The sequence below is a fragment of the Myxocyprinus asiaticus genome, chromosome 5 (assembly GCF_019703515.2).
Source record: "Myxocyprinus asiaticus isolate MX2 ecotype Aquarium Trade chromosome 5, UBuf_Myxa_2, whole genome shotgun sequence".
NCBI lineage: Eukaryota > Metazoa > Chordata > Actinopteri > Cypriniformes > Catostomidae > Myxocyprinus > Myxocyprinus asiaticus.
In genome coordinates this window covers 37,446,318-37,461,454 of record NC_059348.1, presented here as the reverse complement: position 1 = coordinate 37,461,454, position 15,137 = coordinate 37,446,318, and the positions used below count along the sequence as shown (strand labels likewise).

The 15,137-nt window shown below is 51.7% G+C and overlaps 1 protein-coding gene across 5 annotated transcripts in view; it reads right to left on the bottom strand.

The window, feature by feature from the left end:
* Positions 1–15,137, bottom strand: part of LOC127441377 (astrotactin-1-like) — a 502,716-nt gene that overhangs the window by 21,341 nt on the left and 466,238 nt on the right. For all 5 annotated transcript variants that reach the window (XM_051698730.1, XM_051698731.1, XM_051698728.1 and 2 more), the window contains one exon: positions 7,070–7,202. In XM_051698730.1, the coding sequence (XP_051554690.1) occupies positions 7,070–7,202 (133 nt within the window). The remainder of the gene's footprint in view (positions 1–7,069; positions 7,203–15,137) is intronic.

Below are 15,137 nucleotides of genomic sequence, written 5' to 3'. Positions count from 1 at the left end.
AGGTTTAAATGGCAATTAAAGTGTATTTTCCCATACCTGTGGCTTTTTAAATTGCAATTAGTGTCTGTGTATAAATAGTCAATGAGTTTGTGGATGCACTGGGCAGGCTAGATACTGAGCCATGGGGAGCAGAAAATAACTGTCAAAAGACCTGCGTAACAAGGTAATGGAACTTTATAAAGATGGAAAAGGATATAAAGAGATTTCCAAAGCCTTGAAAATGCCAGTCAGTACTGTTCAATCACTTATTAAGAAGTGGAAAATTCAGGGATCTCTTGATACCAGGCAAAGGTCAGGTACACCAAGAAAGATTTCAAACACAACTGCCAGAAAAATTGTTTGGGATACAAAGAAAAACCCACAGGTAACCTCAGGAGAAATACAGGCTGCTCTGGAAAAAGACGGTGTGGTTGTTTCAAGGAGCACAATACGATGCTACTTGAACAAAAATGAGCTGCATGGTCGAGTTGTCAGAAAGAAGCCTTTACTGTGCCAGTGCCACAAAAAAGCCCGGTTACAATATGCCCGACAACACCTTGACACGCCTCACAGCTTCTGGCACCCTGTGATTTGGAGTGACGAGACCAAAATAGAGTTTTATGATCACAACCATAAGCGCTATGTTTGGAGAGGGGTCAACAAGGCCAATAGTGAAAACAATACCATCCCCACAGTGAAGCATGGTGGCTCACTGATGTTTTGGGGGTGTGTGAGCTCTAAAGGCATGGGGAATCTTGTAAAAATTTATGGCAAATGAATGCAGCATGTTATCAGAAAATACTGGCAGACAATTTGCATTCTTCTGCACGAAAGCTGCGCATGGGACGCTCTTGGACTTTCCAGCATGACAATGACCCTAAGCACAAGGCCAAGCTGACCCTACAGTGGTTACAGCAGAAAAAGGTGAAGGTTCTGGAGTGGCCATCACAGTCTCCTGACCTTAATATCATCGAGCCACTCTGGGGAGATCTCAATGTGCTGTTCATGCAAGACGACCAAAGACTTTGCACGACCTGGAGGCATATTGCCAAGACGAATGGGCAGCTATACCACCTGCAAGAATTTGGGGCCTCATAGACAACTATTACAAAAGACTGCACACTGTCATTGATGCTAAAGGGTGCAATACACAGTATTAAGAACTAAGGGCATGAAGACTTTTGAACAGGGGTCATTTAATTTTTTTCTTTGTTGCCATGTTTTGTTTTATGATTGTTCCATTCTGTTATAACCTACAGTTGAATATGAATCCCATAAGAAATAAATAAATGTGTTTTGCCTGCTCACTCATGTTTTCTTTAAAAATAGTACATATATTACCAATTCTCCAAGGGTATGCAAACATTTGAGCACAACTGTATGGAATGATTCCACTGGGAAGGACCCTATCTATGGAGAGGGTACACAGCAACAGTGGCCGAGGCAGAGCAGAGCTCTGACAAGGGGAAACACAGGGTTCACCTGAGGGGAAACCGAACAGTGGAAACGCATCATACAGGATTACCGAGGGGGAATCACCACATATGTAGCACTGAGACCAAGTACACGGGCTCACCTGAAAAGGGGCATACCACAAGTACTGGGCCTTGCGGCATTACTCCTCCGCCGAGCTCACCACCAAATAGTGCTTAAATAATTAAAGAGGCGTCCAGTTTTCACCAGTTGCGGGAAACTGGGACAAGATAGCGCACATTATCACCTTAAAAAAAGGGGAAAGGCACAATACAAGCGATACACCCAACCGGCTGCCCGGCCTACCTGTTGTCACCCCGTAACACTCGGGTTGAAACCGGTTCTATGCGCAGGTTGCAGAACCTCTCAAAGGTATTGGGTGTAGCCCAACCCGCTGCTCTGCATATGTCTGCTAGAGAGGTGACCCTCGCCAATGCCGAGGAGGACGCAACACATCTGGTGGAGTGCGCCCGGACTCCCAAAGGGCATGGCAGGCCTTGTGATTGGTAAGCCAGAGAAATGGCATCCACAATCCAATGGGGCAACCTTGTTTGGAGACAGCTTTCCCCTTCTGCTGCCCTCCAAAGCAGACAAAGAGCTGCTTTGAGCATCTAAAGCTCTGCGTGCGGTCCAGATAGATGAGCGGACTGGACACATCAATGACAAGGCTGGGTCTTCCTCCTCTGAAGGGAGCACTTGCAGGTTCACCATCTGATCCCGGAAGGAAGTGGTGGGACCTTTGGTCATGTAACTGGGCAGGGGTCTCAGGATCACGTGAGAGTGTGCCAGCCCGGACTCCAGGCATTCCCTGGTGACAGAGAGTGCCTGCAGGTCCCCAACCCTCTTGATAGAAGTGAGCACCACCAGGAGGGCCATCTTCAGTGACAAAGTGCTGAGCTCGGCCTGCTCCAGGGGCTCAAAGGGGGCTCTCTGTAAGGCAGGTAGGGCCACAGAGAGATCCCAAGAGGGAACCAGGCACGGTCTAGGGGGTTCAATCTCCTCACACCTTTGAGGAACCTGGTGATCAGGTTGTGCTGCCATGAGGGTCTCCCATCCAGTGTATCGTGATATGCTGCTATAGCAGCCATGTACACCTCCAGGGTAGAGGGAGACAGCCGTTTCTCCAGCCCCTCCTGAAGGACAACACTGACCTGCACATCTCTGCGGATCTTCCCAGCAGGAAGAACACCAATTTGCGAAGAGATGCCACTTCAGAGCGTACAGCTGCCTCGTGGAGGGGGCTCTGGCATGAGTGATCCGTGTGTACCACCGTTGGTGGAAGGCCTTTTTTTGCCAGGTCCTCCACGTCTCGTCCAGGATCCAGACATGGAGATTCCAGAGGTCTGGCCGTGGGTGCCGGAGCGTGCCCTGCCCCTGAGTGAGAAGGTCCTGCCTCAGGGGAATGCACCACAGAGGGGCTACTGCCAGGAGCATCAGGTCTGAGAATCAAGTCCGGTTGGGCCAGTACGGCGCAACCATCAAGATTTGTTGCCCGTCCTCCCTGACTTTGCACAACGTCTGTGCAACAAGGCTCACTGAGGGAAACGCGTACTTGTGCAGCTCCCGAGGCCAGCTGTGCGGCAAGGCATCCATGCCGAGGGGAGCCTTGGACAGGGAGTACCAAAGGGGGCAGTGAGAGGACTCCCGGGAGGTGAACAGGTCCACCTGCACCTCCCCGAATCTCTCCCAAATTAGATGGACTACGCGGGGGTGGAGTCTCCATTCTCTGCGGAGCATAACCTTCCATGAGAGCGCATCTGCTGCATGGTTGAGGACGCCCGGGAGGTGAGTGGCTCACAGAGACTTCAACGTCTGCTGACTCCAAAGCAGGTGGCGGCGGGCAAGTTGCGACATGCGACGTGATCGTACGTCACCCTGGCGGTTTATGTACGCCAAAGTTGTTGTGTTGTCCATCCGGACCAACACGTGCTTGCCCTGAATCAACGGCACTCCACAGGGCCAGCGATACCACCAGCAATTCTAGGCAGTTGATTTGCCATTGCAGGCGAGGCCCTGTCCAGAGCTCCGATAGTGCCTGCCCATTGCACACGGTGCCCCAGCCTGAATTCGAGGCATCCATCATGACCATGACACACCTTAAGACCTGCTCTAAGGGAACCCCTGCCTATTGAAATGGCACATCTGACCAAGGGCTGAAAGTTTGGCGGCACCGTGGCGCGCCGTGACTTTCATCGCTCGAAGGTCGCGGTGCACAGTTCCTGAATGAGCCCTGGGTCGGTTCTACCCTTGTGCAGATCTTTAAGCGCCTTGGGCTGGTGAAGTTGCAGGATGAACATGGCTTGCAGGGCGGAGGCAGCCTGACCCACGGCATTGTAAGCATTCACCACTAACGACGAAGAAAACTTACATGCCTGGGAAGGGAGCCTTGGTCGGTTTCCCTGCGGGCACAGGTGCACTGCCATGGCGCGCTCGACATATCCCTTGGCTGCCCTGCCGTCAAGGGTAGTTAAGGTGTATGAGCTCGCAAAGCGTGTACGGGTGGAGAAAGGCACTTTCCATGACTTTGCAATCTCCTCGTGCACTTCCGGTAAGAAAGGCACCAAAAGAGTCCAGAAACCAATCATCCAGCCATGAACGCTCAGGGCGGGGCAGAGGGTTCCACTCAAGCGCGATGTTCGCAGCCACCCGGGCAAGCACGGCTGCCAACTCATGCTGCGACCGATAACTCATCCTCATCGCGAGCCGCGAATGAGACATTAAATCCGCCCTGAGGCGGACCACCTGCCTCGCTCGTGAACTCTACCGGGCAGAACGAGTGTGCCGGGGGATGGGAGGTTCGTGGGAACTGAGCTGGCGGAGTAGCTCCCATATACACATCCAAATTGCCCACGGCGCTCGCCGACCCAGCTGCCTGAGTTTCAATGCAGGATGGACCGGGTTGGGAAGCAGCCGCGGTGGCTCTCTGCTTCACGGAGAAGAGAGTCGCAACCACAACGTTCTGATGGGCAAGTTCTCACAGTGAAAACATGACCCATCCACAAAAGCTGCCTCAGCGTGCTGGCGACCCAAGCACTCAAGACAGATTTCGTGACCATCCGGTGGGGAGAGATAACAGCCACACCCAGTAGCACAAAGGCGAAAGGACATCTTTTAAAAGATGCCAATTGTTTGTGCGAGCTCTTTTATATATACTCTTATAAATATACTCTTTTTTACACCTGTGGACTCAGCCGCCGAAGTGCCCAGGTGAAGCACAACACTCAACCGTGCGAGGGTGACCGCTGATATGCGCCGTAAAATCCAGCAGTGATAGCAAGGTGACGGGACGAACACACACATGCGCTCGGCTCTGAAGAACAAGTCTGAATGAGTGGTGCATGCCATCTCCTTTTATACCCGTATGCCCGGGGCGGAGAGTGGCATGCAAATTCCACTCGCCAATTTTCATTGGCCTTTTCTGAATAAAGCAAAGGTGATTGGGGCTCTCAAGAGAGAACCCCTAGTGTCACTACATCGACACAACGTCGTGTGAGTGACAGACAGGGAATCAGTCTTAATATGCAATTTAGCTTAGGTTATCCATAACATATATGGGTACCTGTTTTTCATTTTCAATCATATCACCCACACTATAAGTTTTACTATAGTAATTTCTTCAGCAATATACTGTACTGTTTATTTCAAAAGGTTACTTGGGAAGCTTGCTCTTTTCGTGTTGTATACAGCTCCCTCCAACACATCAGTCTTTCTATTGCTGTTTCTGCTATTACCCCAAAGTGCACCCTTTGACATACTGTACTTCCAAACCCTTCCAGAATATGAACTGTTTCCCCAGCTGTATCTGAGGCATGTAAAACAAGCCCAATTTGAGTCTGTCAACTGGGTGAGCAGACCATGTTCTTCCCCATGGTACACAAATGAATGTTCCAGAGAAAAGAACACAGTACGTCACATAACAACTATCCAACAGTCTAAACAGACGGGGGCCCACCATGCATGATTACAACTTGCAAGATAATATGTTGGACTGATGTCACCAGGTGATGATTTTTACTAATTATTATTTTCCAAGAACATTCCATACCTGCTAGAGACACTGCCAAGCCATTTAGAAAAATGCACTTTGTAAATCAACTTCTGATTTTTAAAATTTGACATAGGTAGGAAGTCCAGCAATTGTTAGGACAAATCATTCTCAGTTTTACACAACCTTAGTTAGATATAATTGCTTAGACTCATCTGACTGAAAACACGCAACTCAAAGTTAGTTTAAAGTCCAAGTGAATCAGTCCAGCCAAAAGTGGGGCCTATATTGCTCACTTAGGAGGGAATCCACTAAGAATGAATTGTTCCTGGTTAAAGTGCTGGTTATTTGCCTGGGCTGTCTGCGCTGATTTAGTGGCCAATTCACAAAAAAAAAAAAAAAAAAATGCAAATCAGGCAACGGCTCAGGCAACGGCACACATGTGCCAACAAAATCATTGCTTAATGCAATTTGCACACGCAGCAATTCCGATCTCACAGGCCGTTTCTGAGCGCTATATACGGAGGATGCAGCAGACCACCACAATCTGACACACATGCTAGGGCTATACAGCATCACTCCACCACTGTGATCCAGACACCTTATTTATCTCTTTAACATGTTAAAAGTGCACTTCACTACATCGCACATCTGGATATATGGCAGGTTATAACGCTCCATCATTTGATCATTATTTATGAATTACTGCTGATATTCTATGACAGAAAATGTACACAAACATTGCACCTGCCTAAACTACATTATGGGTCGTTAGTGTATAATCAATACAACTTTGGAAAAACTGTTTAGAGAAATTCACCCCTAAATGTGCCTCTGCCCTGGTGAGGCATGAACTACAATGGAGCATCCTGGGGCAATTCTTAGACTAAGTCTAAGTATAAGAGTGTATACATGAGGCCTGGAGGATTACAACCTGAATATTGTTAAATATATACAGTGGCTCCAAATAGTACTTGGACACTTTATGCACACTCAAAGATAAACAAATGTCTTTGCATTAGATTAGATAACAAAATTCCAAATGATGCAAGATATTTTCTCAGAAATAAATGCACTTTTCAGTGGCACTTTTGCAATGACTTCAAACAAACTGATGTTCTCAAACAGATTTTTAGTGGATGTACAGTGGATGTGGAAGTCACTTCCCCTCAAGTTCACACAGGTGTCCTAGTAGAGTAACCACAGGTGTAGTTCATCAAATTAACTATGGAAAATTTCACAAACATCTGACAACCAGAAAGTGTCAGGTTTTTGAACACTACGTCTATTGTTTAAGAATTCAAAACCAAACAAATGTATTTGGTCAAATGTTTAGCTTGAAAAGTATGCTTGCGGCATCTTTCTGTAAAATTGATTCCACTTGGTTTGAATTTTTTATTTTTCATTTATTTTTTATTTTATTTTTTTGTTATCTACATTTAGGCCATTTCAAAACGAATACGTTTTCTGCTGAAAACTAAATTTTCCTTTTCCAACAGAAAACATTCTCCAAAGTCCAATATTTCCCCCCCCAAGTCTGCACAAGAAAGAGCCTCCGAGAATGTGCCTTAAGTGCCGAAATAATTTTTGGGTCACTGTATATATTTCTAAACTTTTTAAATGGATACTCACATGTATGTGTTGTCTGGCTCTAGGCAGCGTATGATCAAGGAAATAGAAGACAGGGGATCAGGGATGTCCCCCAGCATCACACATGGAGATTTGGCCCCCGACATGATGTCATCCACGAAACTCAACATGGTCTCTGTGAGGAGAAGAGAATTTTGTTTAGCATATATGCACACACACAAGTTTTCAGGTCCTGATTATCTGGATCTCCAATGGAGTCCCATGCTGGCTTTTCTGTAACCAAACCATTTAAGACATCTTGATTCTTTGCTTAGTTTTAAGTGTCTGTAATCAAGAATGGTTAATGAGATGTACATAGAAGACATCAATGCTTATGCAGAGAAAGCAAACACCACTTTGCAAGAGGTATCTGAAAAACAACCCCACCTTCTTGGTAAATCTTCCAAAACTGGAGCACTGAACAGCTTAACAAACATGAATGCATGAGGATTTCCCTAAAACCCCCAAAACCCCCTTCTGACTTTGACCCTGTGCTATGAAAACAAGTGTTTCCCTGCTTCTCTTCTGGTTGGTGGAACACGGTAAAACATTCCAGAGATGGAGTCCCTGTGGTTTGGACATTTCAAGTGTAGGAGACATCCGTAGTTTTGATTTCACATGAAATGCGTGACTCAGATCGATCTGCAAGTGTCAGCTGTCTAAACCCCTATTAAAGAGCCCATACAGGAGCTACCAGAGAGGCTGATGTGCTTTTGCCTGTTCTTATTAAGAAGTGGAGGGGAAGACTGTTTGCCCAGCTGGCCTGCATGCGTCACAGAACATGAGCGTGGGGGCTTCGTGTGCCTTTCGTAGCAAGGAGAAATCTCCCCTGGATAGGGAACCTTTTAAAAGTGGTCTTCCTGGAGGCCTCCTCTTCAAAAATATCAGGTCGCTGGCCTCTGAGAACAGGATGCCAGGATAAACACAAGTCTGTGTATCGGTAAAGTGTGCATGATTATGTGCTTGCTGCCACCAGTAAGTATTTACAGTGCTTGTGTGTTAAGAACTGCAGTGGAGAGCAAAGGAATATGTGGTCTGATGTTAATGAAAAGTGACATTGTGAGAGACTGCTGTACTTTTGGTCATAGTTATCCAGCCATATACAATTCCATTGACAACAAGTTCTAACATCCCTGTTTTATGTTGAAAATAGGTGAAAATGCTGTGAGAAGGCAATAAAACTTTAAATTTAGAGGGTGTTATTTTATGAGATATTAAATTGGGTGCCAATTATGAACAGAGGAAGACGTGATGTTTAATGATTATTTAAAGGAGGGTTTTTGAGGGGGGACACTGAATGGGAAAACTGATGTAGGAAGTGCCTCAGCTCTTCTCTGTTTTTCAAGCTGTACAATTAAATTGTATTACCGGCTAGCAACTAACTAACTAAATAAATACATCCATAAACAAATGATTCATGGTAAACAGTGATTCCCTATCTGTCACTCACTCGACGTTGGTGTCGATGTAGTGACACTAGGGGTCACTCTTGGGAGCCCGAGACACCTCTGGTCTTTGATAAAAAGCCAATGAAAATTGGCGAGTGGTATTTGCATGCCACTCCCCCGAACATACGGGTATAAAAGGAGCTGGTATGCAACCACTCATTCAGATTTTCTCTTCGGAGCCGAACGGTCATGCTCATTGAGCTGAATAGCACTGTTCATTCACCTCTGCTGGATCTGACGGCGCATTTCAGCGGCTTCTCCCTCCTCTGCACTGGTGCACTGCAGAGAACGCCCCTGGGCGCTTCGGCAGAAAAACTAGAGAGTATATTTTCTGAAAGAGCATTTTTCCCCTCTAAAAGAGTATATATTTCTCTAAAAGAGCGCACACACGGAACGTCTTTTTAAAGACGCGTCTTTTTAAAGATGCCTTTCCGTTCGTGTGTTATTCCTGGTTGCGGTCGATTTCTCACAACTTCGGATGGTCATGATCGCTGTCTTTCGTGTCTGGGCGCGACCCACACGGAGGCAGCGTTTATGAATGGCTCATGTTCTCACTGCGAGAACATGACCATGGCAACGTTGCGGTCGCGGCTTGCTTTTGTAAGAAAGCAAGCCACCCCAGCGGCTCCCCGCCTTGGTCCTCCTACCTACGGGTTTGAGGTCAGCGCGGCTGGCGCTGGGGGCGATTTGGGGACCTCAATGGGATCGCCTCCGCCGGGTATCCCCCCGCGGACCTCCCATTCCCCAGCACGCTCGTCTGCCCCAATCGGGCTTCCGGATGAGTCTGGCTTCTCGTTCGAGGCCCGCGAAGATGATGAGCTTTCGAGCGCAGCGTCGGAGAGCGGGCTTGTCCAGTCGGACGCAGAAGCCTCAGCTGGGCTTCCCCCTTCGGGGACGGTCGCCCAGTTAACAGGCCGACGCCGAAATGACGGACATGCTTTCCCAGGCGGCCGCGAGCGTCGGGCTAGAGTAGAACCCTCCGCTCTCCCCTGAACCCTCGCGGCTTGATGATTGGTTTCTGGGCTCGCGGCGCCGCTCAGACCGGCCTCGCCCCGCTCCAGTGCCATTCTTCCCGGAGGTGCATGAGGAGCTGACGAAGTCGTGGGAGGCACCTTTTACTGCCCGAACCCGACTCCGCAGTTCCCCCGCTCTCACTACCCTCGATGGCGGGGCGGCCAGGGGCTATACGGCGATTCCCCCGGTGGATAAGGCGCTCGCAGTGCACTTATGCCCGCAGAGCGCCGCCACCTGGCGTGGATGCCCTAAGCTCCCCTCCAAGCCCTGTAGGCTCACGTTGTCCCTGACGGCCAAGGCCTACAGCGCTGCTGGACAAGCCGCCTCTGCCCTGCACGCCATGGCTCTCCTGCAGGTCCACCAAGCCAAGGCACTGAAAGAACTGCACGAGGGTAGTTCCGCCCCAGATTTGATGCAGGAACTGCGCTCGGCGACCGACCTCACCCTCCGGGCGACGAAGGTCACAGCGTGGTCTCTTGGGCGGACGATGGCCACACTAGTGGTCCAGGAGCGCCACCTGTGGCTCAACCTCGTCGAGATGGGCGAGGCCGACAAGACACGGTTCATTGCTGCCCCCATTTCCCAGGCGGGCCTATTTGGCGACACCGTTGAGGACTTTGCCCAGCAGTTCTCGACGGTAAAGCAGCAGACGGAGGCAATCCGGCACATCCTGCCCCGGCGCGGCTCAAGACCCCGCACCCCGTCTGCTCGTCGCCAAGGGCGTCCCCCTGCGGTGACTGCACCGGCTCCGCCGCAGCCCGCCCCTCCGGCCCGGCCCCGGCGTGGAGCCCACCGCAGGAAGCCGACGCCACCCGTCTCTCAGCCGGCACCGAAGAACCCACGGAGGTCTTCGAGGCGCCCCTGAGACGGACAACCCAGGGACGAGGGAACCCACTCACCTGGAGCTGGTAGAAAGACCACTCCATCCCCCGGTGGAGGGCCGGGTGGAAAATCTTTTGTTGCCTTTTCGTTTGATTTCGCCGTACGCCCAAGTGGCTGCGGTACCCAACAGTTCAACAAAAGAGCGGCTTCCTTCCTCCCTGGGTCACATACCCGCTGTGTACGGTCGTCACCACGACTACCGTCCATGGGCTTTATCTTGCAGGATTGGCGCTCCAGCGGTGCCCTTTTCGCCCCTGAGCGCCCAGCTGTGGCACAAATCCACCCCCGATGAGACAGCCTCCACGGGTCGCGAGGACAGGCCTCTTCCTCCCCCGTCCCAGGCTGTTCCGGGGGTGGTCACAAGGAGCCAGGTAAGTGTTTCGATGTCCCTAGACTCAGCACGGCCACGACGTGCTGTGGCACCTCGCGCTCCGCCCCGCCGCGAGGCCCCACCTGCCGGTACGTCCGACGACGTTGTCCCCTTGGTTCCCCTCGCACGGAATTTGGACGCATGGCTTGCACTTCCCAATCCGTCGCGGTGGTTGATCCGGACCGTCCGACTCGGCTACGCGATTCAGTTCGCCAGGCGCCCGCCCAGGTTCAGCGGTACTCACTTCACCTTCGTCAAGGGCGAAAACGCTGTTACTCTGCGCGCGGAAATCGCTACCCTCCTACGGAAGGGCGCGATAGAACCTGTCCCTCCAGCCGAGGTGAAGAAAGGGTTTTACAGCTCCTACTTCATCGTACCGAAGAAAGGCGGTGGGTTGCGGCCAATCTTGGACCTGCGAGTACTGAACCGGGCTTTACACAGACTCCCGTTCAAGATGCTGACGCAAAGACGCATTTTAGCGAGCATCCGGCATCAGGATTGGTTCGCGGCGGTAGACCTGAAGGACGCGTACTTTCACGTCTCGATCCTTCCTCGACACAGACCCTTCCTGCGGTTCGCGTTCGAGGGTCGGGCGTATCAGTACAAAGTCCTCCCTTTCGGCCTGTTCCTGTCTCCTCGCGTCTTTACGAAGATCGCAGAGGCTGCCCTTGCCCCGTTAAGGGAGGTAGGCATTCGCATTCTCAATTATCTCGACGACTGGCTAATCTTAGCTCACTCTCGAGACGTGTTATGCGCACACAGGGACCTGGTGCTCTCGCACCTCAGCCGACTAGGGCTTCGGGTCAACTGGGAAAAGAGCAAGCTCCTCCCGGTTCAGAGCATCTCTTTTCTCGGTTTGGAGTTGGACTCAGTCTCTCTGACGGCGCGCCTTAATAACGAGCGCGCCCAGTCGGTGCTGGCCTGTTTGAAGGCGTTCAAACAGAGAACAGCGGTTCCACTGAAACTTTTTCAGAGGCTTCTGGGGCATATGGCATCCTCGGCGGTGGCCACCCCGCTCGGTTTGATGCATATGAGGCCGCTTCAGCACTGGCTCCAGACTCGAGTCCTGAGACGGGCATGGCGCCACGGGACACACCGCGTGGCCATTACACCGGTCTGTCACCGTCTTTTCAGCCCTTGGACCGACCTCTCGTTTCTACGAGCAGGTGTTCCTCTAGAACTGGTCTCCAGGCGCATCGTGGTCACGACAGACGCCTCCAAGACGGGCTGGGGCGCTGTTTGCAATGGGCACGCAGCCACCGGCCTCTGGACGGGTCCGTGGCTGCGTTGGCACATCAACTGCCTCGAGTTACTGGCAATTCTGCTCGCCCTGCGGAGGTTCCGGCCGTTGATCCAGGGCAAGCACGTGCTAGTTCGGACAGACAGCACGGCAGCGGTAGCATATGTCAACCGCCAAGGCGGTCTGCGCTCACGCTGTATGTCACAACTCGCCCGCCGTCTCCTCCTCCGGAGTCAGCAGCACCTCAAGTCGCTGCGAGCCACTCATATCCCGGGCAACCTCAACGTTACAGCGGACGCGCTGTCACGGCAGGTTCCCCGCAGGGGAGAGTGGAGACTCCACCCCCAGGTGGTCCAGCTGATTTGGAGTCGATTCGGTCAGGCTCAGGTGGACCTGTTCGCCTCCCAAGAATCCTCCCACTGCCCGCTCTGGTACGCCCTCACCGAGGCTCCTCTCAGCATAGACGCATTTGCACACAGCTGGCCCCCTGGCATTCGCAAATACGCATTTCCCCCAGTGAGCCTACTTGCACAGACACTGTGCAAAGTCAGGGAGGACGAGGAGCAGGTCATCCTGGTAGCGCCCTACTGGCCCACCCAGACATGGTTCTCGGACCTCACGCTCCTCGCGACAGCTCCCCTTGGCAAATTCCCCTGAGGAAGGACCTTCTTTCTCAGGGACGGGGCACCCTCTGGCACCCGCGCCCAGACCTCTGGAATCTCCATGTCTGGCCCCTGGACGGGATGCGGAAGACCTAGGTGGCCTACCACCCACGGTGGTAGACACGATCACTCAGGCTAGGGCCCCCTCTACGAGGCACCTGTATGCCTTGAAGTGGTCTCTGTTCGCTAAGTGGTGTTCTTCTCGACACGAAGACCCCCAGAGATGCGCAGTCGGATCAGTGCTTTCCTTCCTGCAGGAGAGGTTGGAAGGGAGGCTGTCCCCTTCCACCTTGAAGGTGTACGTTGCTGCCATAGCAGCACACCACGACGCAGTTGATGGTAAGTCCTTAGGGAAGCACGATCTGATCATCAGGTTCCTAAGAGGCGCTAGGAGGCTGAATCCCTCCAGACCGCTCTTCGTTCCCTCATGGGACCTCTCCGTAGATCTTCAGGGCCTACAGAGAGCCCCCTTTGAGCCTTTGCAGTCAGTCGAGCTGAAGGCACTCTCCCTGAAGACTGCCCTCCTGACTGCGCTCACTTCCATCTAGAGGGTAGGTGACCTGCAAGCGTTCTCTATCAGCGAAACGTGCCTAGAGTTCGGTCCGGGTTATTCTCACGTGATCCTGAGACCCCGACCGGGCTATGTGCCCAAGGTTCCCACCACTCCTTTTAGGGACCAGGTGGTGAACCTGCAAGCGCTGCCCCAGGAGGAGGCAGACCCAGCAATGGCGTTGCTGTGTCCGGTGCGCGCTTTGCACATCTATTTGGATCGCACGCAGAGCTTTAGACTCTCTGAGCAGCTCTTTGTCTGCTTCGGTGCACAGCGGAAAGGAAGCGCTGTCTCCAAGCAGAGGATCGCCCACTGGCTCGTTGATGCCATATCTATGGCATATCTCGCCCAAGACATGCCGTCCCCGATAGGGCTACGGGCCCATTCTACCAGGGGTGTAGCGGCTTCTTGGGCCCTGGCCAGAGGTGCCTCTCTAACAGACATTTGTAGAGCAGCGGGCTGGGCAACACCCAACACCTTTGCAAGGTTCTACAACCTCCGGGTGGAACCGGTTTCGTCCCAGGTAGTGGCACGCAACACAAGCGGATAAGCCCGGGATAGCCGGCCGGGTGTATCGCTTGCACATAGCGCCTCCCACCTCCTTTTGAGCTGAAGACGTGCGCTGCTAATTCCCAGTAGTGTTCACAAAAGTTGTTCCCTGGTTGATTTCCTCCGAGCCCTGTGGCAGTCGAGTCTTCGGAGAAACTCACTGCCGGCCCAGTACACGCGCTATCTAAGAGCCCGGTGCTGGGGTAGGTGCTCCGCATGTGGCGGTTCCCTGTAAGGCTAACCCCATGCGATCTATATCTTCTGCTAGCTCGTTTCCCTGCTGGCAAACGGCGTCTTCCTTGGGCAGAGCCCCTCTGCCCCAGTCTCCATGTTGTAGTACCTCCTCCCCCATTGGGCAGGATCTACCTTGAAGGCTCTCCACATGGTTGGAAAGACCATGTGATGTATTCTTCCACTTAAATATCCCCCCCTCTTGGGGCGAGGTGTGGTCTCCGCGGTGTCCTCCCCTTGGGAGGGACACCCCCCGACTAGACCTGGTGGCCCAGTCGGATAATCCCCCTTCTTTTTAGGGAGTGGAAAAAGAGAAGGGGAAAAGAGGCCACGACTGGGTTAAGCCCGTCTCTATCTTTGGGTAGTCGACTTGTCCCCAAGTAGGGCCGTTCGACACTCATAACTGTGTTGGGGGAGGTTACGTGTCGACCTGGTGCGCTGGCTATGAGGCACACAGCAAGTCTGCCCACCACACACCGCCAGTTCACGTAACACAGTTCAGCCTTGTGGCGTTTTTTATAGGGACCCCTAGTGTCACTACATCGACACCAACGTCGAGTGAGTGACAGATAGGGAACGTCATGGTTACTGGTGTAACCTCCGTTCCCTGATGGAGGGAACGAGACGTTGGTCCCTCCTGCCACAACGCTGAACTACCCGCTGAAATGGCCGGACCCTATATCGGCTCCTCAGCGTAAAACCTGAATGAGTGGTTGCATACCAGCTCCTTTTATACCCGTATGTTCGGGGGAGTGGCATGCAAATACCACTCGCCAATTTTCATTGGCTTTTTATCAAAGACCAGAGGTGTCTCGGGCTCCCAAGAGTGACCCCTAGTGTCACTACATCGACACCAACGTCTCGTTCCCTCCATCAGGGTACGGAGGTTACACCAGTAACCATGACGTTCTTGTTCAATTCTAAACTAACATTAAACCAACTGACTTTTTCAGAATTTAAATCTAAATGTTTTTAACCTGAAATTTAAACTGAAGTTTAAAGGTTTAATATCCGAATCTGAATTCTGAATACATGTTAAATGTTTGCCATAAACTCAGTGTGATCTTTGCCATGACTGCACAGCACCTTGGCAAACCTGATGGTATAGTTCTCAGAAAACAACAC